The sequence below is a fragment of the Sturnira hondurensis genome, unplaced genomic scaffold, assembly GCF_014824575.4.
Source record: "Sturnira hondurensis isolate 20B ecotype Veracruz unplaced genomic scaffold, ASM1482457v3 Scaffold0021354, whole genome shotgun sequence".
In the NCBI taxonomy this organism is placed as follows: domain Eukaryota; kingdom Metazoa; phylum Chordata; class Mammalia; order Chiroptera; family Phyllostomidae; genus Sturnira; species Sturnira hondurensis.
The window spans coordinates 36,019,957-36,042,336 of record NW_028093985.1 but is presented as its reverse complement, the minus strand read 5'-3'; the positions used below and the strand labels follow the sequence as shown (position 1 = coordinate 36,042,336).

General features: G+C 41.0%; 1 protein-coding gene across 4 annotated transcripts in view; it reads left to right on the top strand.

Moving 5' to 3' along the window:
- Positions 1 to 22,380, top strand: part of SEMA6A (semaphorin 6A) — a 125,322-nt gene that overhangs the window by 79,622 nt on the left and 23,320 nt on the right. For 2 of the 4 annotated variants that reach the window (XM_037032389.1, XM_037032390.1), the window contains exons 8-18: positions 2,727 to 2,846; positions 3,537 to 3,625; positions 4,485 to 4,702; positions 8,250 to 8,381; positions 10,680 to 10,835; positions 12,207 to 12,383; positions 12,762 to 12,902; positions 12,992 to 13,072; positions 15,263 to 15,321; positions 17,579 to 17,599; positions 17,728 to 17,778. In XM_037032389.1, the coding sequence (XP_036888284.1) occupies positions 2,727 to 2,846; positions 3,537 to 3,625; positions 4,485 to 4,702; positions 8,250 to 8,381; positions 10,680 to 10,835; positions 12,207 to 12,383; positions 12,762 to 12,902; positions 12,992 to 13,072; positions 15,263 to 15,321; positions 17,579 to 17,599; positions 17,728 to 17,778 (1,245 nt within the window). The remainder of the gene's footprint in view (positions 1 to 2,726; positions 2,847 to 3,536; positions 3,626 to 4,484; positions 4,703 to 8,249; positions 8,382 to 10,679; positions 10,836 to 12,206; positions 12,384 to 12,761; positions 12,903 to 12,991; positions 13,073 to 15,262; positions 15,322 to 17,578; positions 17,600 to 17,727; positions 17,779 to 22,380) is intronic. The other 2 variants (XM_037032392.1, XM_037032391.1) reach the window with 1 other exon arrangement.

Here is a 22,380-nt window from a genome sequence, read left to right as displayed (position 1 = left end):
ACTTTATTTCTCTGGTGAATACTGTGATTAAGAATGTCTTTTCCATTTGAAATCAGTATGGACATTGTAATTTGTTTCTTAAAAGAATTCTTTCCACACGTACCCATGCTTTTGTGCCTTTAGAAAACGCTTAATAGCTTTGCACTGAATATGTGACATATTGGTTAGGGCCTGTCTGGGCTCAAATAAGATTCATTATTTAAGGTAAAAGTTGGTTTGATTCAACAACTCATCAATATCATCCAGGACATGGGTCCTTTTCATTTCTCTGCTCCCCTTCTTTTCCTTCTGAGAGAGACTAGCTGCTCTCACAGTCATAAGGATGCCTGCCAACCCCAATTAGGGCTACATATCTTCTTGTCCACATGTAGAAGGGAGAAGGAAAGAAACAAAGGAAGTTTCTGGAAGCTCTCAACAGTGAGGCAAGCTTTCAGCAAACACCTTCTCGAGTATCACTTAAGTGATTGGGTTACACGCCTATCTCTGATGGGAAGGTTGTAGTGACCGAGGGGGACGGTGCCGGTCAGCTCAGGTGGACCCCCACTCCCCATCCTCACACCTTCCTTGCATTGCAAAAGATAGAATGCAGCAGCCAGTAAGTCATCATTTTCTGATTGAAATTTTGTAGATGAAGGTGTGTGTGTTTTATTGGAAATTTGTTTAGGAATTCATTGCCAGCTGTGTGTGTGAAGGTGAGTATAGGAAAAAGGGCTGGTACACTAGTGATTGTTACAGCACATAATCAAGCAGTTAGCTATAATTTCCATTATAAAATTCTAGCTAGAAGAGGAGCTTTAGGCCTTTGATTATGGAGCAAGATTAGCTCCTTGAACCTCATCCTCAGTGTCATCCATTTGTGGTCCTAAGTCTGTAGTCAGAGAATGTAGAACAGCTTGTGCCAAGTTAATTCCATGGTGGCCACTTCCCCATCAGGTATGCTAAATAGGTGTTCACCGGAATGTTTGAAACCTCACACAAGTTTATCCCTTATTAACAGAAGGTCCTTGTTGCAACTGAATGGGTGTCACATGATCAAGAATGCCAGAATAGATCGGGAGTGGAGCCACAGAAATGGAGATCACATGGAGGGTTAGCAACAGGGGAGTGGGAGGAGGAGAGAAGGGGGAAAGGTACAGAGAATAAGTAGCATAGAGACAATAGGCAGAAAATAGACAGGGGGAGGGTAAGAATAGTATAGGAATTGTAGAAGCTAAAGAACTTAATGACACATGGACATGAACTAAAGTGGGGGAATATGGGTGGGAGGGGGTGTGCAGGGTGGAGGGGATGAAGGGGGGAAATGGGATAAACTGTAAAAGCATAATCAATAAAATATATTTTAAAAAAGAATGCCAGAATAGTGCTCTGTTTGACAAGTAAGAGTAGTGGAGAGTGGTCAGGAGGAAGACACACACACACCACCATCCCCCCTGTACCCGACCCTAGTTACACCTGTAAGACCCCTGGCTATGCCTCTCTGAACAAAAGTTGTGGTTTTGTAGATATCTTTATCAACAGAAAGGTTTGTTGTCTGCAGTTCCAATCTAACCCAGTCAACACTCACTAATACATATGGCTGTTAATAATTCAGGTATTAAGACAGCTCTAAACTGAACCTGAACCAACTTGAGTTATTTTAAAACCAAAGGCAGACATTAAGAGCTTAGGTATGTCTGAATCAGCTTTTAATTAACCCTTATACTTTCCTACAAGTAGAAGAGCTGAAAGAATACTACATTGTATGTAGGTAAGCTGCTCTGACATACAACAAATGAAGATGTGTAATCCATTAAAATGGGAGTAATTTTTTAGTTTGAATGTAATTATTGTCTGTTTCATCTATATAGATGTTGTTACCCCAGAACATCCCATTTTATTACTTGTGTGAAGACAGTTTGCTAATCTGGAAAAAGAATCAAAATGTTTAGGGATTAATATGTAGTCTAATTTAGTCTCTTTTGCTTTGGATGTACCCTCAAGCCTATCTCCCAAAAAGCATGAATTCATAAAGAAAGCCAAGCCTGAACTCAGTATCACCACCCCTCCCCACTTTTCTCTTCATTTTGGTATCTTGTATGTCAGAATGTTTTCAAGTTTCCAACTTCAAAAATACTGAAGTAAATATTTTTGTTTTGCTAGATTGGCAGGGTTTAGTGGCTCTTGTGACTTAGGTTAGGAGGAGCGGTGACTCTCGGGATATAAGCAAGAAGTAAGCCTGCTCCTTTTTTTTATGCCCCCCCTTCCTTAACTCCCCTCCCCTCTTTAGTCCGAGGACACCATCACTTCTGTGTGAACACAGAATTTCAGGGGAGAGCAGTCAGCATCTGTCTTTCCCTGGGATCCCAGCTGATCCACCTGCCTGACGACGTGGTGGCAGTAGCCGTGTGCAAGGGACCTTGGCCTGGAGATTTCAGTCAAGGGCCATCCAGTCAAGTGAAGCAAACAACGTTTTTCATTTACCCTGTTCCTGGAGCTGCTGCTGCTGCTGCTGCTGCTTACAAATTGCCATGCAATTTAAAAATGAAAAATGTTTCATCTCTCATGATCCCGATTTCAAATGGTTAGGAATGTGGGCCAAGTATTTTCCCAGAGATTCTTGAATTTTTCCCAGTTGTCCTATCTCATTTGCCTGATATAGGAAGGCAATCTGGGGTATGTCTCTATTATTCCCCCATGCCCACTGCCTTGCTCTCCACCCCATTTGCCTTTTTTCTTTTTCTCCTAAGATGGAAAACTCTACTCGGCCACAGTGACTGACTTCCTTGCCATCGATGCAGTTATTTACCGGAGTCTTGGAGACAGCCCGACCCTACGGACCGTCAAGCATGATTCAAAATGGTTGAAAGGTGAACAAACAAAGGAAGAAATGGGAGAGGGAGGAAGATACATGTCTTGAGGGAGATTTAAAGTCCCAAAGGACCAGACTGTAGTTTCATTTTAGTAATGGCTTCTGACAGACAGGAAGGTGCAAATTGTGCCTTTTGTCTCAACTGATTTATTTACCTCCCTTTTTCACTTCCCATGAGTTTCTGAAATATTAACAAAACTACCAATGCCTCTACAATAGAATACATTACATTCATCTTTCCCTGTCTCAAACCCTCATTTCAGAGTCCCCCATGAAAAGAATTGAACATTTCATTCATAAAGGGGAGCAGGGGGTTGGAGGTGGTGGGGGAACAGGAAAAAAGCTATTCATAACCTTGTATGAGTCAGGGTTGAGAAGGAGATGTGTACAAAATCCTTTCTGTAATACGGGCATTCCATTGTGGAAAATAAAATTACTGAAATATGCAAAACTCATTAAGTCTTCATTGTTAGTTGCAACCAGTTCTGAAATACATAATTTGTAGGCTCGAATGCTTTCTGAAATCACCAGCCTTTGCACATGTGAGGTCATTAGACATAGTTAGCGTTAACCAAATGCCTAGTGGCCCTACACTTATAATTAATAACATGTCACTGGTTGCAACCGATTAAAATTCTTTTAACTGTGAGAGACTTGTCTCTAATTAAAGTTTCCAATTTGTCCACAGAACCATACTTTGTACAAGCGGTGGACTACGGAGACTATATCTACTTCTTCTTCAGGGAAATAGCAGTGGAATACAACACCATGGGAAAGGTAAGGGGTGGGGGGGTCTCGCTTCTGGACCAGTGTTGTTAGGAGTGTCCTTGAAGCAGGAGCCATAAATCTAAAGACAAGGCCATCGTTTTGAGACGATCCAAGGATTAGTGGCAGCGAAACAACGTGCTGCCTCAATGCCCTGTGTACTTTCTCAGTATAGTGACAGAGTACAGGAAACATCTTAAATATTTCTTTCAAAAATGTGACAAACAGATGTTTGCTGATTCCATCCTGAGTTTCGAGTGTTTTGAGAGGTAGTTTCCAGGTTCACTCGGCAGCTTCATCTCTTTAATGAGTTGCTCCGCCCAGAGAGTAGATGCCCAGTATGTTTAAGCCAACTGAGTATTGAATTTTACCTTTACTGAAGAAAGCAAACGAATACCTAGGAGATGTTCATTTCAGTTGTTATTACCAGAGAGTGGATCAAGGTCACCGAGCAAGAGGGCACAGATTCAAGGCCAGGGTGGCTTGCAGAGCTGGAGGAATTCAAAGTATGAGATTCAAGGCCCAGAGGCAGCTAGTGAGAATGCCCCAGACGGTGCTTACCAAGTGTGCTTTTGTTTGAGGAAATAAAAAGCTAAGCAGTCTGTATGGAAATGAGTTCATGTGGCTGAGAGCTGATCCCCTGAAGGATTTATGGCTCTGTATGAAATGGCACAGCCTTATCTTTTAAAACATGCTGTTCCAATGCCGAGGTTTTCCTTCTTGCGGGGAGGGAGGGTGCCGATTTTAGAAACACAAGATTAAATTAAGCACCTTGTTGTTCTGTTTCTGTTTTCAAAGAAAGGGAATTTCTACTAACGTCTGCTCGAAAAGTGAGTGCATTTCATTTTCCCCGTGTGTTTCGTCTCTGCAGGTAGTTTTCCCAAGAGTGGCCCAGGTTTGTAAGAATGATATGGGAGGGTCTCAGAGAGTCTTGGAGAAACAGTGGACATCTTTCCTTAAGGCTCGGCTGAACTGCTCAGTTCCCGGAGACTCCCATTTTTATTTCAACATACTCCAGGCCGTTACAGATGTGATTCGCATTAATGGCCGCGATGTTGTGCTGGCAACCTTTTCCACACCTTATAACAGGTAACCATGCCCTGGCTGTGCTGACCTACTTAGTCAGTTCTCCCTGGCTTCTTTTTCCCAGGGGCTCTCTTCTGATACACAAGATTGACAACCGATGGGAAAACTGCTGTTCACTCCCTGTAGCTAAAATGTACTGAACACTCAGTTTTCATCAACATGTTCAGAGTCATTGATAAGCATTATTAGATTAGGATTTTAGGGAAAGTATTGTAATTAGGTAAGTTATAACAATATCTTCTAATTACATGCCTGGCATGTAAACACTGTATTTCTTAATCCTTCCAATAAGCCTGGAAATGAAGACTGTTGCCCTTTATTTACACTTGGGAAAACTAAATTCAATTATATTACCTGGTCAAGGTAGTTGATAGAAAGAAGAGGCAGCTTCAAAGTCAAGAATGTGGCTCCTCTCTCTCTAGGTCACATACTATGCTGTTTGACTTTTATTACGGATAACTTTTACAGTAAATTTATTTAAGTGCTGCATAGTGAAGGTTAGGATCCAGATGAGTCCGCCTTGCACTCCACCTACGACACCCTGGTTGCAATCCTGTCGGAGGAGGATTGCAACCCTGGATCCCAGGGTAGGGGCATGGCCTGACTGTGGAGGGCTTGAATGAGGACTCCTAAGTTATCAAACCTGTAAGTGCTGAGTGTCAGCCTGTTTATCCCTATTTGGGGATTTTTTAAAGCTAAGACTGACAAATTAAATAATACACCAATGACTGTTTCCGGGGCAGCAGGAATGTATGGAGTATAAAGGATAGAAGGAAGGCAGGCATTCACATTCCCTGGTCCCCGGCTCTATCAGACTTTACAGAGTCCTGGCACTACTGTGAAAATGATCATAACTCTGGGCACGGTCACGAAATCTAAATACATTTACTATATTCGCATTTCTATGTAGAATTTGGATGTTCCATATTATCTTCCTTTAGGGATACAGTTTTATTTTGGATTACACTTTTCACAGAGACCCTTCAGAACTCGATGACAGGCACACTCATGATGAGACTAGAGGGTAGCCCTTGAAGGAAATGGGTCATAACTGGGTAGAGTCCAGAACAGAGAGCAAGCTAAATGATGGAATAATGTTCCTTACTTATACTGAGGTCAAAAGTTCCCCACTGAAGATGTACGAGAATACGAAACCATATTACAGCAAGAAGTACTCAGTGAGATTTAAGTACACTTTGACCATCTGTAGGGATTTTTAGACTTGAGAATGGAAAAGTTACAATAATTCAGGCCTTGTCTGCTTGTACTTCATATCTAGGATTATTGAAAAAAAATGATGTCTTTGTATGTGGGAATGCAGGGGCGAGTGGAATTTCATAGTACACTCTGGTTCGTTTGTTTTCTGAGGGGGTGAGCTACTCTGCGATTACAATATAGTGGTAGATTACTGCATATTACAGATACTCCATTTAAAGTATTTTCCTTGAAGGCCCCTAGGAAACATCCAATTATTGCATGCTTAGACGGTCTTAGAAAGATATTTGTTCAATAAGATCAGAAATGGTAAAAATGCACACACCCATTTTCATCTATAAATTACAGTCCCTCTTCAGTTTTCACTCCCTCTAGTTGTACTCCTCTCCACCCCACCCTCCACTCAAGCAAACCTGGCCACTGTCGGGTTGTTTCAAACCCTTCAGTTGCTCCTCTTTGCAGTGGGGATAATGCTCGGTTCCTTGGAATGGCAAACCCCCTCAAGGTCTGACCCATCTCCTCCCCCAGGGGCACAGAGTTTCTGAACATGATCTGTCTTGAACATGCCATTTTGCTCATGTCCTGCTGTCTTCCAAGTCACCTGTACACCCACCATCTGTTTGCCCGTTGAAACCCTAAGAATGCTCCAAGTCTAAGCTCACGTCACTCCCTGTGAGACCTTGTGCATAACTCTTTAAATGCTGCTCTTAACAGATTGTCCTGGGCTAATTTATTATCACCATTATTGTTATGTGCATGCACACTGAACTGTGAGTCAATGAAGAACAGTATTCTGTTATTTATTGAGCATTTACTGCTTCAGACGAGAGATTCCATAATAAAGGTTGAATGAACAGCAGGTGGGAAGAAAGATAAATGAAGGAAAGATAAAAGGAAGGAGTCAGGGAGTACAATAGGGAAGAAGAGAAGGTGTCACGAGTGATCCTAACCTTGGGAAGATTATAAAATCCTAGGGTGTCTTCAGTTTTTACAAGGTACCTCATAAAATAATTCAATATTTATCCTATTTTTCTTAATATTGAAAATAAATGAGTATACCCATTACTTTTAGGAAAGAGAGTTATGAAGTACGTTACAAAATTAAGTAATGCCAGGGCCCTAAAATTTCAAAACAAATGGGGATCACTGTCTTACATACCCAATTCTGTAAACAGTGTGTGTATGTGTGTGTGGTGTATATATGTGTATACACACACACAGCTTTTAAACATTTACTACTATTAATTTGAAAATACTTTAAAATTCATTCTGCTACCTTGTTTTAAATAAGCTAATTTTGTCTCTATTTCTTGCTATACTTATTATTCCTCAATAATTGTTATGTGAAATTTAAAATAGCATAACAAAGTTCTTCTTATTTATGAAGCAATTTCCATATCCTTTCAACATTTGCCAAATCCAGACTAAACCATCTTCTCTGCACTGGGCGATGCTCCCACACAGCCAAGCGCTGAGCCCTGCCCTGGTGCCTGTGTCCTGCACTGGCCCACAGCCTCAGAGCCTGATTCAAACTCTCGGCCACCTGGTGCCTGCAATTTATTTGATCAAAATCAAGGAACAACCTTAGTCAAAAATAAACGTGGGTTCAAACAGTACACCCTGATGAATGAATTATTCATGCCTCTCACCACTGATGAAAAAAAAATCCCCAAGTCCTTCCAGGAGTGCCAGGCAAGAATGCAATTACAGGTAGAGATTACCATCATTATTATTATTTAGCCCTTAATAGAGCAATTTATTTGCAAAGTGTTGATGCTTTAGAGACTTAAATTGTTCAGTCTTATGCAAATACACAGGAAGTAAAAACTGTACAGTGACTACAAATATTCATGGGTTTTGCACACATTCATTCTCACTCCTGGCGTCCTTGGCTTGAGGTACCAAATCCAAAGAAGCAGTATGTGGACAGTGGAGGCACTTTTACTTGAAATTTTTACCAATATTAAAGATGTAGAATATTTTGTGAAGATTTTATTTTGGGGTTGTTGACTGATAATTAGTATCAGGGAATTCATAAAATTTCAAAATCACCAGTTGAACTACTTTTCTCTGTAAACCAAAGCAGTTCCAGAAGATTGAAGAGGTTCTTTCTCTTTATGAGTTTGCTATAACTAGCCCTTTCGTTAGGGCCACTGATGAAAATTTGATTCACAGGAATATTCTCTTTATGCACTAGGATTCCTTACATTCATTTTTCAGAGTATGAACTTTAAACGCAACTGCCCATAATAGGGATGTTTCTTTGACGTGTGCTTTTCAAGCTGTTTGTGCCCCTGCCGCATGAGTAACACTGTGTGTGAACGCCGTGTTGCAGCATCCCTGGGTCTGCGGTCTGTGCCTACGACCTGCGTGACATTGCCAATGTGTTTACTGGAAGATTCAAAGAACAGAAGTCTCCAGATTCCACTTGGACGCCAGTTCCTGATGAGCGAGTGCCTAAGCCCAGGTACGTGCAGATATTTATATGGCTATTTTGAACTCCTAGAAATGGTACAGCTTGCTCCTTGGACAATGAACATCTTGCAGACCGCAGGTCAGTGTCCTCCATGCTAGCCGTGCTGGTAGAAATGCCAGAACAACAGAAAGGCGGGTGAGGTCATTTGCTTTCATCCACTTCAGTAAAATTCAGAGTTACCTACATTATATTTCACACAATGACTCTCTTGTCTTTTGTTTAATCTGTGGTTTATCCAATGTAATTCTAGGAAGAATAGAACCTTCTCTGCCAGCCAGTTCCCATGATCTAGAGTTGAGGAAACTGAGGCCCGGAGAGGTATAAAGTGTGTTGTGCAAATTCACGCAGCTGGACAGGTCTCCACCGCTCCTCCCTGCTTCCCTTCAATTTTACAATGACTAATGTCTTTAAACCCTAATAAAATGGAAAATATAATGGCATTCCCTGGACTTTTTAATCAGGTTGGATCCAAACTGAGTCAAGACTCAGGCCAAGGGCAAGAAGAAACTGTAGGTGCAATGGACCATTAACATGTCTCTGGTCAGCCAGGTTCTGGTCAGTTTTGGGTCCACACACAGTCCAGGTTCCCCTTTTCCCAAAATATGCCCCAGAGCGGCCTTCGTTGGGAACCTGTTGTCCAGAGACAACCCAGAGACCCCTCGGTCCTCTGTAATCTCCCTCAAATCCTCACACTAAAGCAATTAAGTCACTCTCCCTAAAGGAGACAGGAGACAGCTGGCTGCAACCCAGGGCTTGCCGCCTGTATGTGGCACACACTGGGGACCATCATTACAGCATTTACCATCCAAGTTACACAGAAACATCCCTGTGTGCTTGGCTTCCTCCACTGAATTTTTGGGCCTCTGAAAAGCAGCCCAATGTCTTAGGTTTTTTGGTTTCCAACCACCTCCTCCAACCTCCAGTACCCCACAGAAAATACCTAGCTATTTAATTGAATTAAGTTAGATAACGTGAACCCCTGTACCCAGGAGAGGAACCCTTATGATTTTTCTGTCTTCTTCATCTGAGGAATTATCTGACATGTGCATCCTCCATCACTTATGGAGAAGCAGACTAGGTGCAAAAAGCACATTCTGGCAAAACTTCCGATAGATTTTCTAAGTCATTGTCTGGAATTTTTAGCTACCTTCTAGGTTGACAGGAAAGGGAATTAGGCCTCAGGGCTCAGGTTTCAGGGTGAATTTACATAATATGTTGCCCTTGGTGTAGAAGATGGTGTTAACTATGGCCAGGAAACATACTTGAAGTGACTTTCTACTACTGGAAATGTGTTTACCCTCATCTTTCCTCGTGCTTGCCTGGCCCATTTTGCAGACAGCAGGATCCTTTCACAGGGCCCGCCGGGAGAGTGCCATGAAGCGGCATGTGTGAGGGGCTAGACCATTGTTATCACCATCTAATTTCCATTCCCTCACCAGCAGGCAAACCAGGTGTCTGGAGAGGATTAGCGTCAGTGTTCCCCTGATCAGACTTTACTGAGATGTCCCTCGACTCCTGAAACCTTGTAGAAACAAATTTCACGTTATAAAGAAATGACCTTTCAGGAGGGACTCTTCAGGGTAATTGGCTTTTCATACGTACCCAAATCAAACAATAACAAACTCATCAATAAAAAAACAAAACATGAATGTGGAAAAGTCAGCTTAATTCTCTCCTTCTATGGAGCAAATGCCTCAAGAACTTCTAACAGGGTTTTAGGACACAGAGAGCAGTCCTTGACACATGTGCAAAGCATACACTCCCCCACTTATTTCAAGTTCCATTGCTGTTTATGGGATTTGTTTGTGCTTCTGGGGGGAAGCCAGGCTGCCCCCAGCAAAGCTGAACTGCCCTGGCTGAGGCTCCTCTATGGAATGAGGAGGTCTGGAGGAAATCTAAGCACTTTGTATTTGGTGGCATTCTGCATTGTTCAACTTCCTCCTCTCAGCCTACAGTACATTGTCCTCCATGCCAGATGCTTACAGAAGCAGTTCATTCAAAGAATTTGCAATAAGGCATGAAATAAGCTCCCTCTCTTTCTTTCTTTTTCTTTTTTTAGATTTTATTTATTTTTAGAGAGAGGGAAGGGGGAGGGAGAAAGGGAAATATCGATGTGCTAGAGAAACCTAATTAGGTTGGTTGCCTCTCTTGCATACCCCCAACTGAGGACCTGGCTCACAACTCAGGCCTGTTCCCTGACTGGGAATCGAAGTGGCTACCTTTGGGTTTGCAGAATGATGCTCAACCCACTAAGCCATACCAGTCAGGTCCCTATCCTTTTCTTTTTAGGCCAGGTTGCTGCGCAGGCTCATCCTCCTTAGAAAAATATACGACCTCTAATGAGTTTCCTGATGATACCCTGAACTTCATCAAAACACACCCGCTCATGGATGAGGCCGTGCCTTCCATCATCAACAGGCCGTGGTTCCTGAGGACGATGGTCAGGTGGGTATCAAGCAGACTCTGTCCTAAGTGGAGCTTCCCTTCTACATCTTATGCTCATCTCAGTGGATCATGTTTAGAAATGCCACAGACATCTTACCATGCACACTGATTCAGCTATAAAATGCTGGTGGGTTGGGTGGATGCCCCTAAGCCCACGTAACCACATCCCCAGTGAGAAGAGTTTGGGTATTTCTGGGCTAACTGGACACTAACAGCAAGTAGAGGAAACAAAGATATTTCTTTCCCGGTTAGCTCTTTAGTCCAATTTGTGCAAGAGTAGGGGAGCGGTGAAAGAGGATCAGTCAGTGGATGTAGATACCTGTTTGGCTGGATATGGTTACAAAACAAGCATAGACTCCATCCAGGCATTGTGCCTGGGTTGTTAACTGTCAAATGGCGCATGGAAAAAAGAAGGATTTGCACAGATATACCAGTATGAAGGCTCAGTCTTCAGCATTTGTTATCTGAAGGTGGCAGCCAACGGAGACAGGATAGCTGGTCTGAAATCTGTGAAAGCACTAATAACTCCTCCTTCTATATATTTAGAGTTTATTTCCAAACAATTCAATAGGCCTTCCCTAGTACCACCCAGTTGTGGCAGACATCAAACAAAATGTTAATTAACTTTATCATCATTTTAAACTGTGCATTTATTGATAAATATTAAAGTATTATCATGGTTCTTGCCTGTAAGATGGAAACAGTGTAACCCGCAGCAGGGTCCATGCTTCCTGGCACCTGCCGTGGCCCTTAGGACAAGCAGGTATCTGTGGAGTACTGAGTGGCTGAGAGGTCTCAGAGAAAGAGTGCCCAACAGGACTTATCCCAGACATGTGACGAGACCGATGCCCTCCGCCTTTGCTTTAAATGGGCCTTGTTTGGCTGGCACAGAAGCCTCGGAAGTCTCAGCCCTCTTGCACACAGTTGCAAAGCTTTCTGACCTGGCATTCTGTTGATGAGGCTTTACGCCTCAGAAGAACAGTATGAAAAATGGTAGCCATTGCTTTTCTTTCCGATGTTACATGACATGTTAAATGAGTTCCCGTATTTCTTCCCCTCTTCAGAGGAGACATTAGCCTTTCCTTGTTGCTCATGGAAGGGACCATTGCTGAGTGGTTTCAGATGGTTATGGCTCTCCATTTATTATGTAACTTGGCCTCCGCACACCGTACCTCCTCTCTCCCCTTGGAGCCATACTAATGCTCTGCATATGGCAATAACGTACCAGAACAGCTTGGGAGCAATATTTATAGGCATATACTTCTCTTAAGGTTATTGCTAGAAAGCAATGTTACAACTGTTTCAAGTAGAAAAGGGGACACTTTAATGAAAGACCAACAAAGAGATAAAAATGCAACCCTGTTATTTTAGGTACCGCCTCACCAAAATCGCAGTGGACACAGCCGCTGGGCCATATCAGAACCACACTGTGGTTTTCCTGGGATCGGAGAAGGGAATCATCCTGAAGTTCTTGGCCAGAATAGGAAACAGTGGTTTCCTAAATGACAGCCTTTTCCTGGAGGAGATGAGCATTTACAACCCAGAAAAGTATGTAGAGTGTTTGGTTCTTTCTTAGTAATTATTTGCTATGTTATTGTGATCCCTTTCTTTCAGAGAAAATCATGGCAGACTTAGGTCATATGCATTTTTAGGTGGCTTTTAATATCATTTGTAAAAATCTTTTGATACACTAAAAACATTTTCTCCTGGCCAGTAATATGTGTATTTATAGAGATACACACATATGTGTCTTTGTGTGTACGTGTGTGATGTGTGTGTGCATGCATAAGGATCTGTTTCAGATCAGATTAAGTGATCGATCGCTTTGTGGGCTGGGAGGTGAGGTATTAGGATGGTGGCAGGAAAAAGAGAACTGATCTGGGAGAAACTTTTTAATGATATTATTATCCTGCCCTATAAAATTAGGTGCAGCTATGATGGAGTAGAAGACAAGAGGATTATGGGATTGCAACTGGATAAAGCAAGCAACTCTCTGTATGTTGCATTCTCTACCTGTGTGATAAAGGTTCCCCTTGGCCGGTGTGAACGACATGGGAAATGCAAAAAGTATGTACACACTTTGACCATACTCATTGACCATTAGGAGGTGCTTAGAAAGGAGTCCTAGGTAGCTCACGGTCACCTTCTCCCTGCAGAACCTGCATTGCCTCCAGAGACCCATACTGTGGCTGGGTAAAGGAAGGAGGTTCATGTGCCCACCTGGCACCCGGCAGCAGGTAAGGTGCCCACGGTGTGGGAAAGTGTAAAGTGCTATACATTCTCTATGGCACTAATTGTGCTCACACATACCACCCCACTCAGCCACTCTCCCTCCTCCCATTTCATAGAACACCCCGATATCACATGTGGCAGATTTCGAGTTGAATAATCATCCTCAGACTGATTAAAAACACAAAGAGAAGAAACACGGTGCGTTCTAAGTGTTCCCTGGAGAGAGGGACAAGGAGGTGCAAGCCTTAATCATTGCGATTTGACAACAGCGGAGAAAAGGAGCAGTTGGATACCAATTAGATTAGTGATGTGGTCTGTCCAGCCCTCACAGAACTGGCTCCTCTAATTGACCATACAAGGCTGAGAAGAAATTGCGGAGCATTGGTTAAGCGATGCATTTGTACTGCAAGCATGCTGTATACATCCAATAAATCTTTCTTCTGTGCTGAGGAACAGTGACCCCATTACTCACTAGGCAGTCAGTTCTTGGCAGTTCTCCAGCAGGTCAGCTAGATTGAGGCAGGCTCACACGCCTGTGATCTTGGTGCTTAAAATTGTTACTCTGTCTTTAAGTGCTTAGATGGCATTAGTTAAAAGGTTTATGTTTTTACTCCAGTGGATGTTAAATCCAGAATATCATTGGAAAAATATTCCTTGTATGTCCTTTGCAGGTTATGGCTACTCCAGGAAAGTGCCATATGGCAACGTAGTTCTTTCTTAGCCAATTCCTTCAACTCCCCCAAATCCAAAGGGGGACAGAGTGGCCCTCACATCGCTCTGAATCTCCTCTCCCATTTTAGAACAGTTAAGCAAAGAGACAAAAGGGCATTTCACGACCACCACCTGCGTAATACAGAGGAGGGAATGGATTCCTATAAACAGGGCTGATGATAACTCTAAGTCTGACCTGGAAATCTGACCGAAACAAAGGGCTAACTTCTATATATCATTAGCTCAGCTTTACAAGGAGCAATATAGACATTCTACAGTGCTAGCACTGTGTATCTTTTCATGGGGCCTCTTGGTGTGAAGGAGGGAGGAACACAAAGCACAGTGAGTAAAGCCGAGACACGACCTATGTCCTTTCTAGACTCAAGATGTAACCAAATGTAGTAAGATTGATTTTTAAAAATAATTTCTAAATTAACATATGAACTCCAAAAGATCTACACCCATATTTCTCAAAACCTCTGCATGAATATTGCTCAAAAAGTATGCCAAGACCCCTTCCTTGGAAAGAGGCCTTGGGGCCTGATGAATACTGGCTTTCATCACTACTAGAAATCTTTATCCTTTGAGGATGAATTTGATGTTTTAAAACAGTAAAAAAAAAAATTAGCAAACAAACATAGTAAATTGTTAGATTAAGGAGTGAATTTCCAAAGTTTTCCTGTATGGCTCATAAATACACTCTGAAGGCAGTTGCAAAATAGGAATTTTAATCATGTCGTGGGCAGAAGCGCAAAGTTCACCCTAGAAGGACTATACTCTTTGGGGTGATTCCAGTGTGCTTATATTAAAAACCAAAATACATGTTCTGATTAGTCTCATTAGTATTATATAGCTTGTACGGCCCAGTGTTGACCAAGCGGACCTGAGAGAGGAGTGCAGGCGTGGGTTTCCGACATGAGCTTCACACTCTTGAGGAACGGGGGGCAATGAACAGAGTACCCGAGTGGTCTCAACAAAACGCACCTCCCAGCCCTCTCATCTTGGGCCCCACGTTTCTACTGGCATTTTGTACCTCTTAACACTTTGTTATATAAGTTGGTGCTATGCAAGGAGATAGATAAAAGTCTAGGAAGGCAAGAGTGAGAGTGAAAGAGAAAGTAGAGAGGAAAAAAATTTATTTTTAATTTATAGAATTCTATATTGTTTGTGCAGGTATGTTTTAACGTTTAAATGTTTAAGGAATGATCAGGGAATCACTAAAAGAGGGATATAAATTATGCACAAACTAATTAACTCCTGAATAATATCTGAATTAAACCATGGCTTCTCTTTGGAGATTCTTATAGAGAAGATTCATTTCTATAAATTTCAGAGATGAATTGTCATGCTGCTATATACTGATTTTGTTTTGCACATGCCACTCAATTTATCAAATTGAGTTAATTGCTTTAATAAACTAAACCAGAATAGTGACTCACATTATTGAATTTGTTTCTGTTTTTCTTCTCCCTCCTTTTCTGAAGACTGACTTTCGAACAGGATATAGAGCGTGGCAATACAGAGGGCCTAGGAGACTGTCACAGTAAGTTAAAGCTTTTTATCCCTGTTTATCTTTGGGCGGAGGTGATTTATCAAATGGCCTAGAAACATTACCCTGCCTGTGGAACCAAGTACAGCTGGCACCAAAATATGCATAAATAACAGAAACCATCTTCCAAATATCAAATAAAGAAAATAGTGTGTTTTAAAGCCAATGTAGTTTCTATAAATGCTGGCACCTATTTCATTATTATACTGCTGTGGAACAAATTCACTCTACAAGAATTAATTATAACAGAAGAGTAAGTTGTATCTGCATCTTCATTTTTAAAAAGCCATTTTTGTTGTTGTTTTTTAATGTGCTGTTACATTGTAATATTTAGCCAAATAATAAAAAGATTGGGCATTGTACTCTAGGTTTTTAATTGAGTGGTAAAACTGTTTTATCTTTCTTGAACATACACACTAAAAAAATTATTTTTTAAAATTAGATTTATGTCTATTAACACATGCAGTAGATAAACTTTTTCAAAAATAACCCACTAAGTACAAAGTGACTCAAAACTAACCTTTTCGTAGAAATTAACTTGTGCTAATCTCAGACCTCATTTCAAAAGTTATTAAACAGTAACATTATAGGTAGAACTTCATGGAAAGGATCCTGGTTGTCCTGTGATCTGATTAATACCAAAATTCTCCAAAAAATGCTAACATGTTGGTCAACTTTCTACCTTATATTTTTGTAGAGATCAGACATAATCAACTACAGAGAAAAGGCAACCGTATCTCCAAATTCTTTGCCATGTATTGTTTTGTTTGCAAATGTTATATTTGGCAAACTTTTTTTATTCACACATTAAATTGAACGAGTTGAGAAATCATCGTAGGACACAGTGTCACTGCCAGAAGATCTGTGTGACTTCTGGGCGGTAAAACAATTTGATCTGTGGGTCTTAATCACTTTAGTACCTTAATGCTCTATTTTTCAGTGAAACAGATTTTAGTTTATATGTGTTTCTTTGTGAGTGAACTTAATTCGCTCACATCATATATTTATGATCTGGTGGTATGGGCATCTGTAGAAAACTGGGGTGTTGATTTGGATTTCATAAGTAAATGTATGAAAAAATACAAAACTGGTCAATATCTCTATCATGTGTCTGTTACACCAGTAGGCTCACACCACACCTATGTCCTTGGCAGAAAAGCCTAAGGAAGCCTCCGTATCTAGCCCAGGGGAGAACCTCAGGCCCCAAGCCAGTGATTTACTCTTCAATCTCAGCAGTGTAGGCTCTGTGTTTTCATGTGCTGCCCGACCTTGAACCCCATCCCTGCCGAGGCATTGAGAGTGCCCACTGCGGGCAGGAAGTGAGGCGGACCTGACCCTCTGGTGCCTTTCCTAGCAGCTTCTCAGCAACCTGTGCTCCTGCCGGAGTGGGACCTACTTCAACTGGGCAAACCCCCTCACTGATAGGCACTCAGAGGGTTTAGATGATTGGTGTACAGTGATTCTAACTGGACTTTCCGGGGAAGCGAGGAAATCATAAAGAGCCAGTATCCGGCTGAGTAGCAGGACGAGTGAACCAGTGTCCTGCCCCAGACACACCGTTCAACCAATATGTCGCCTGAGTGTGTGATTACTTTTATTTTTGTTTTTAATTACCTAACTGAAACCCCTGCTGAGTTCAGAACACTGCAATGAACTGGAGCATTCCTCACAGCGTGGTGGTTAGGATGGAATGAGAGAATGTAAAAAAGAAACAAAGATATTTTGTTATTTTTTTACAAATCCCCAAAGTGCAATGAATTTTTTTTTTTTTTATTTTTGTAAATGAAACACTTTTATTCACTTTGGACAGAAGACTATTGATATCATAGACTGATACTCATTTTCTACTTGGATACAGTCTGCTGATCCTTAGGTATAGTGATTAAAAGTACTTTGTAAGTGTCTTGATGTCACTTACTTTATCCACATATGTGTCTCTCAGTGTAGAGTAGGGCTTAAGTTCTCAGAAACACATATAATGGCAGTTACCATTTCTGGAGTAACTCTTTGTTTTTTCTCTGTCTCTTGGCAACAAAAGCAGTGACTGAGAAAACTCACTTGGGGAAGAGATGGGGCTATGAAATTGGATGGAAACTAAAGCATCTCATATTACAAGCCAAAATTAAAGTGTATTTACTTGGTCTTGGGGACCATATGTTGTCATCGTTCTGTAGTAGTTCATTCCCGCTCCCTGTGTAAGTCACACTAAGCATCAAACGTAAGTAACCTCCTCCTCGCTTTTGTCTTTCAGATTCCTTCGTGGCCTTGAATGGTAAGGAAGATATTAATTAATTAATTATCACTGCAAATCTATTTAGGAAATCGTGTTTCACTAATCCTCTTCAGTATTTTCAAACCTTAGTTTTCTTTTTAACGTTTTTATTCTCATTATTTTTATAGACATTTCAACTCCTCTACCAGATCATGAAATGTCTTACAACACAGTATATGGTCAGTTTATGGATTTCTTTTTTTTTTTTTTAATTCTTCAAGCCACTCACCCTGTGGTAGTTTATAGTTTTCATCCTAAACACCATGGACCAGAATCTTTGTTACTTCAGGGTCCCAATTCACTAAAATGATAATTTCATGATGCCATAAAATCACTCTACTTGTTTTTGATGTATGAGACGGAGTCCTACCGTATAATCCATATGAGGTGAAATATGCCAACTGTAGGAATTTGGTGAACATATTTAATGAGTTCTTGAGAGAGAAGAAATTATTTTTGGACATAAGTATATCCAAGATAATAGTACTTGTTACTGATAGGCTGTAGCTCTTCAACTGATAGAGAATAATATTCCCAAAATGTTTGCTTTCGGGCCAATACATTCTGCAGGGGAAAATCTGTGCAGGGTGAACATACTGAGCTCTTATTAGGCAAAGCTTTCCAGTATAGCACAATATTGGCCATCAAAATTCAAGTTCACAAAGAATGAAACTATTTAGGTGCAATTTCATCAAGATGTCCTTAGAATGTGGACAAGGGAGAGTGGCACAGTACACGTGACAGGCAAACGGGAGTTACCCCCTTGTTCCTGCTCTGAGATACACAGACACGCCACTGAACAAAGCTATTGCATCCACGGGCAGAATATTCTGGGATCTTTATAAGAAAAGTTGAAATGTGGTTGAAATGTTTCATTTCCATTTCTCGAAGTTCCTCCAGATATTTATTAGGGTAAACTATTCATGCGTTTTTAAAATGTAAAGTGAAAAGAAGGTATGTGGTGAATTTAAGCTTATGCATTAATTACAGTGAGGACTACAAGTTTCATTGATATGCAGACATTTTATAGTTTTTGTGTGTAAGAAGAGTTCTAGGACAGTCTTTAAATGTAGAAGTAGGCAAGAAAGGAAGGGGAAAAATAAAGAAATGAATAAAATAGGAAAGAAAAGGAAGCCAGGTGGATTTAGGATTCAAAGTAGTAGTTCAGGACAGCTACAAGTGTGTCTCACGGCTCTATGTAAATGCTCACGCAACATGTCTAATTAGCATGAATAAAAAGGCTCTCTGAAAGTCCTAATGACTGTCTTATAAGCTGGAAAGCAATGCCTGGTTTCTCCTGATTGTCCTCCCGTGAAGTGAGGCAGTGTGGAGTAGATGAGCCCACAGAAACTCATCCACCTTCCAACACTCTCTCCTCTGTGATTCAAGCCAGGATATTAAACACCAGCTACTGGGAGGAGAAATTCTCAGGAGGCAAATGTCATCCAGCTTAGCTTGTCCTTCAGAAAGAGAACCCCCTTCGCATCTGCTCTTCTATAATACCACACTTTGCAATCATTTCTTGTAATTGAATAATCTTTATCAGATATTGAGAAATTCAGGTCTTCAATCTAATTGAACCAACAACCTCCCTAGCATTCATCAATTTGTACTTAGACCAACTTTAACTCCCAGGTAGTTTCTCATATAGATAGAACAATTAAGCCATGGGATGTTCTTTATGAGCAAAAATCAGTCACACACACACATGGAAAGGAACTTATTAATTCCTCCATGTTAACACTATAATAGTGTTACACCCTTCACCCTCAGCTCTCAATCAGTGGTTTCTGGGTTGAAAGTAAAGATTTGGAGTATTCCTTTTAACCAATTGTCCTGTCCATTCCAGGCTAAATCTATCTAGTGTGAAGTGGTTAGACAATGATTTGACCATCAAAATGAGGGCTGGTCCAGACAGTAATTAGAAAAATACGGGAAACTTTTCTCACAAACCATTGAAGATATGCTTATTTTAGAGTTAATAAATGTAGGATAGATTTAATTAATTCATTCATCAAATATTTATTGAGTGCCTACTATGTACCAGGCACTGGATGAGGTGCTGTATTTGTACCATCAAATGAAATACCAAATTGCTATATTTAAGAGCATGGATGTACATTAGGAAGCCAACCCCACAGTGCAAAGCAGTACGCACCCTGTTTCCAGCTGTGTCCTTTGAATATTTCCATTCAAGGTCATTGGCTCAGTGCAGGCTCATAAAGTGAACACCACCACCCCAACTACGTAAGTCTGAAAAAGAAACCGTTTCAATAAAACATGCATTCCTTGCTTGGCGAAAGCTCTGCACAAGACCAGTTACGTCATCGAGAACCCCTTTTTAGTGAATGGGACCCTGACATTTCCCTTCTCTTTTCCTCTGTCGTACTGATCTAGTGTCTCTTTTTGTGTCTAATTGTCTACAACCATTGTGAATAGGTTAGTTGGAAGGGTCTCTAACCTTTGGAATCACAGAGATTTGTAGATATAGAGAAACAATAGGAGATTTGTAGATATAGAGAAACAATATGATGCATACTAAAGTTACTTTTTAAAATCTATTATAAGAATTAGACACCATAAACTCCATTCATTAAAATATGGCCTCCCTAATTGGATGAACAAGACAAAATTATAGGTTCCAATTCTATTGGCATTTCATTCTGTATCCACAACTGATTACCTATTTATGTGGCATTGCTTTGGTTACAAAGTCTCTTAGGGAATGAACAAAAATAATATAGCCTACAGGCTATATTATTCTAGGAAGAAATAGTGATTTCCTTTTATCTTTATTTTAAACTTAGATGATAATCATGTACTTCTTTGATTTTAAACTACGAATTGCTTCATGGTCCTTCACACAGTGGCCCTAGAATTTCTGAGAATCGGATACTGCTTTCTCTGACTGTTTGGTTCACCAGTGACACATGCTGCCTGTCCTCAAGTGTTAAGTTTCCAAGATCACAAACCTCATGCTGTTGTATATATTTTTCTGCTGAGTACATCAGATGCATGGTTTCTCTAGATTTACATATAGAGAATGGAGATGTGGTGGGTATTAGACTAACACTTAGGCAATAGGAAGGAGCTAATTTCTGACATTTGTGTAAAAGATTTTCCTACCTAACCACCATCTGGTCCACATTAATATCCTCTCATAGCCATAGCTTTCCATCACCAATGAGTTTCCCACGTATTTGCAGCATATGGTCCAAGAAGTCTCTCTACAGATAATGTGCCCCTTAGGCATATATTTCCCCTAGATTACCGTATTAAGAAATGTTCTCCCTAAACCATACTTAAGGCATTATCATAAAATTGCCCCTTGAACACAGTTAAATTGAAAGAGCTCAAAATGTGTATCAACTCAGGTAAAAGAAATTTTTGCTGCTTGGAGGACCAGCTTTATCCCCTCGCCCCGCCTCCCTTACTCAGAACAAAGCTATTTTGAATTGTTTGCTTTTCCTGAGAGTGCTGAATTCTCTCTCAGGTTAACTGTGTATTTCATTAGAGCAGTGTTGAAGAGTAGAAAAAAATACAGGCTATACTCTGGACCTCAGGATAAGCTAGAGGAAGTAAAAGTAATCTCGTATTTCCAACTCCGGGTTATTTTCTTCCCCCAGTTCTCTTCTAATCAGCGTTAGGAGACGAGATGTGGAAGCCAGACTTGTAAAAACAAAAAGTCTAGATCAAGCATTCTTGAGTTTTAAATGAACGTGGTTTTAGCAGTGGGATAGGAACCAGACTATTTGCAGCAAAGTGGATGTTTGAAGCTGTGTGGGAGCCAAACAAGTTCTACACAGAAAGCTCCCTCCCTCTTCAGTGTTCCCAAAGCTTTGCTGCAGCGTGTAACTGTGGCACTTCCACAGAGACCATTACCGCTTAGACAAGCCACCGGCTGACTTGCTTTTCCCTGCTCACATAAATATCTTTGTAGTTGGCAGTATTAAAGTCTCCTGGGGATCCAACATCCAATAATAATTGTAAGAAGAAAGAAGGAAATGCATTGATCATTATAAGCTTTCTTTCTGGTGGCCAGTATTTTACTTATCACGTACTTGGTGATCACAGCCCAAGGTTGAAGTCACCTGAGAATCTGTCCTGCTTTCTACCAAAGGCACCAATTGCTCATTCATGGTAGTTGCCCTGATGTCTTTCTAAAAATTGCTCAGGAAGTTGCTATAGGTCAAATGGTTAAATAAACCAAAGACTACTAGAAAATCACAGGGAGGTTATGTATTATTTCTGCCAGAAAGAACATCCGGTAGTGGGGCTTCTTTAAATCATTGTGCCAGTGTAGATCAAAGCTATGATCTGCATTTGACGTTGTGGAATGCTGGGAAGAAGGCTTAGGTATGTATGTACAGGAAATGCCCAGTGTCTTTCCTAATTCTCAAACTAGCCATTCTCCTGACATCCTATCACAGGCTACTGTGCACCTCAAAAAGCTGTCTTTCTTATCAGAATAGTATGAATCAGTGTGGCCTCAAAAACAACCTTTCACAAGTATGACTTGTAAAAACATGAAAATAACATTGCTGGAATTAAAACATGAAAGGCAAAATCATAACAGCGTGGAGCATTTGAGGCCTCTGTTGCAGCGAAAAGGAGGTGGGAGCAGATCCCTTTAGAAAGCAGTTGCTTCTCCCAGAAAGAGAAATGCCTGTTGGTTGGAAAGGCTGCAAACCAGACACACCCTCCGGGAAAAAGGCTCAGGCCAGCTGAGCTGTTTGTGCTGGGGGAGAGGCTGGTTCACTACCATTACCCTCCCCCATCAG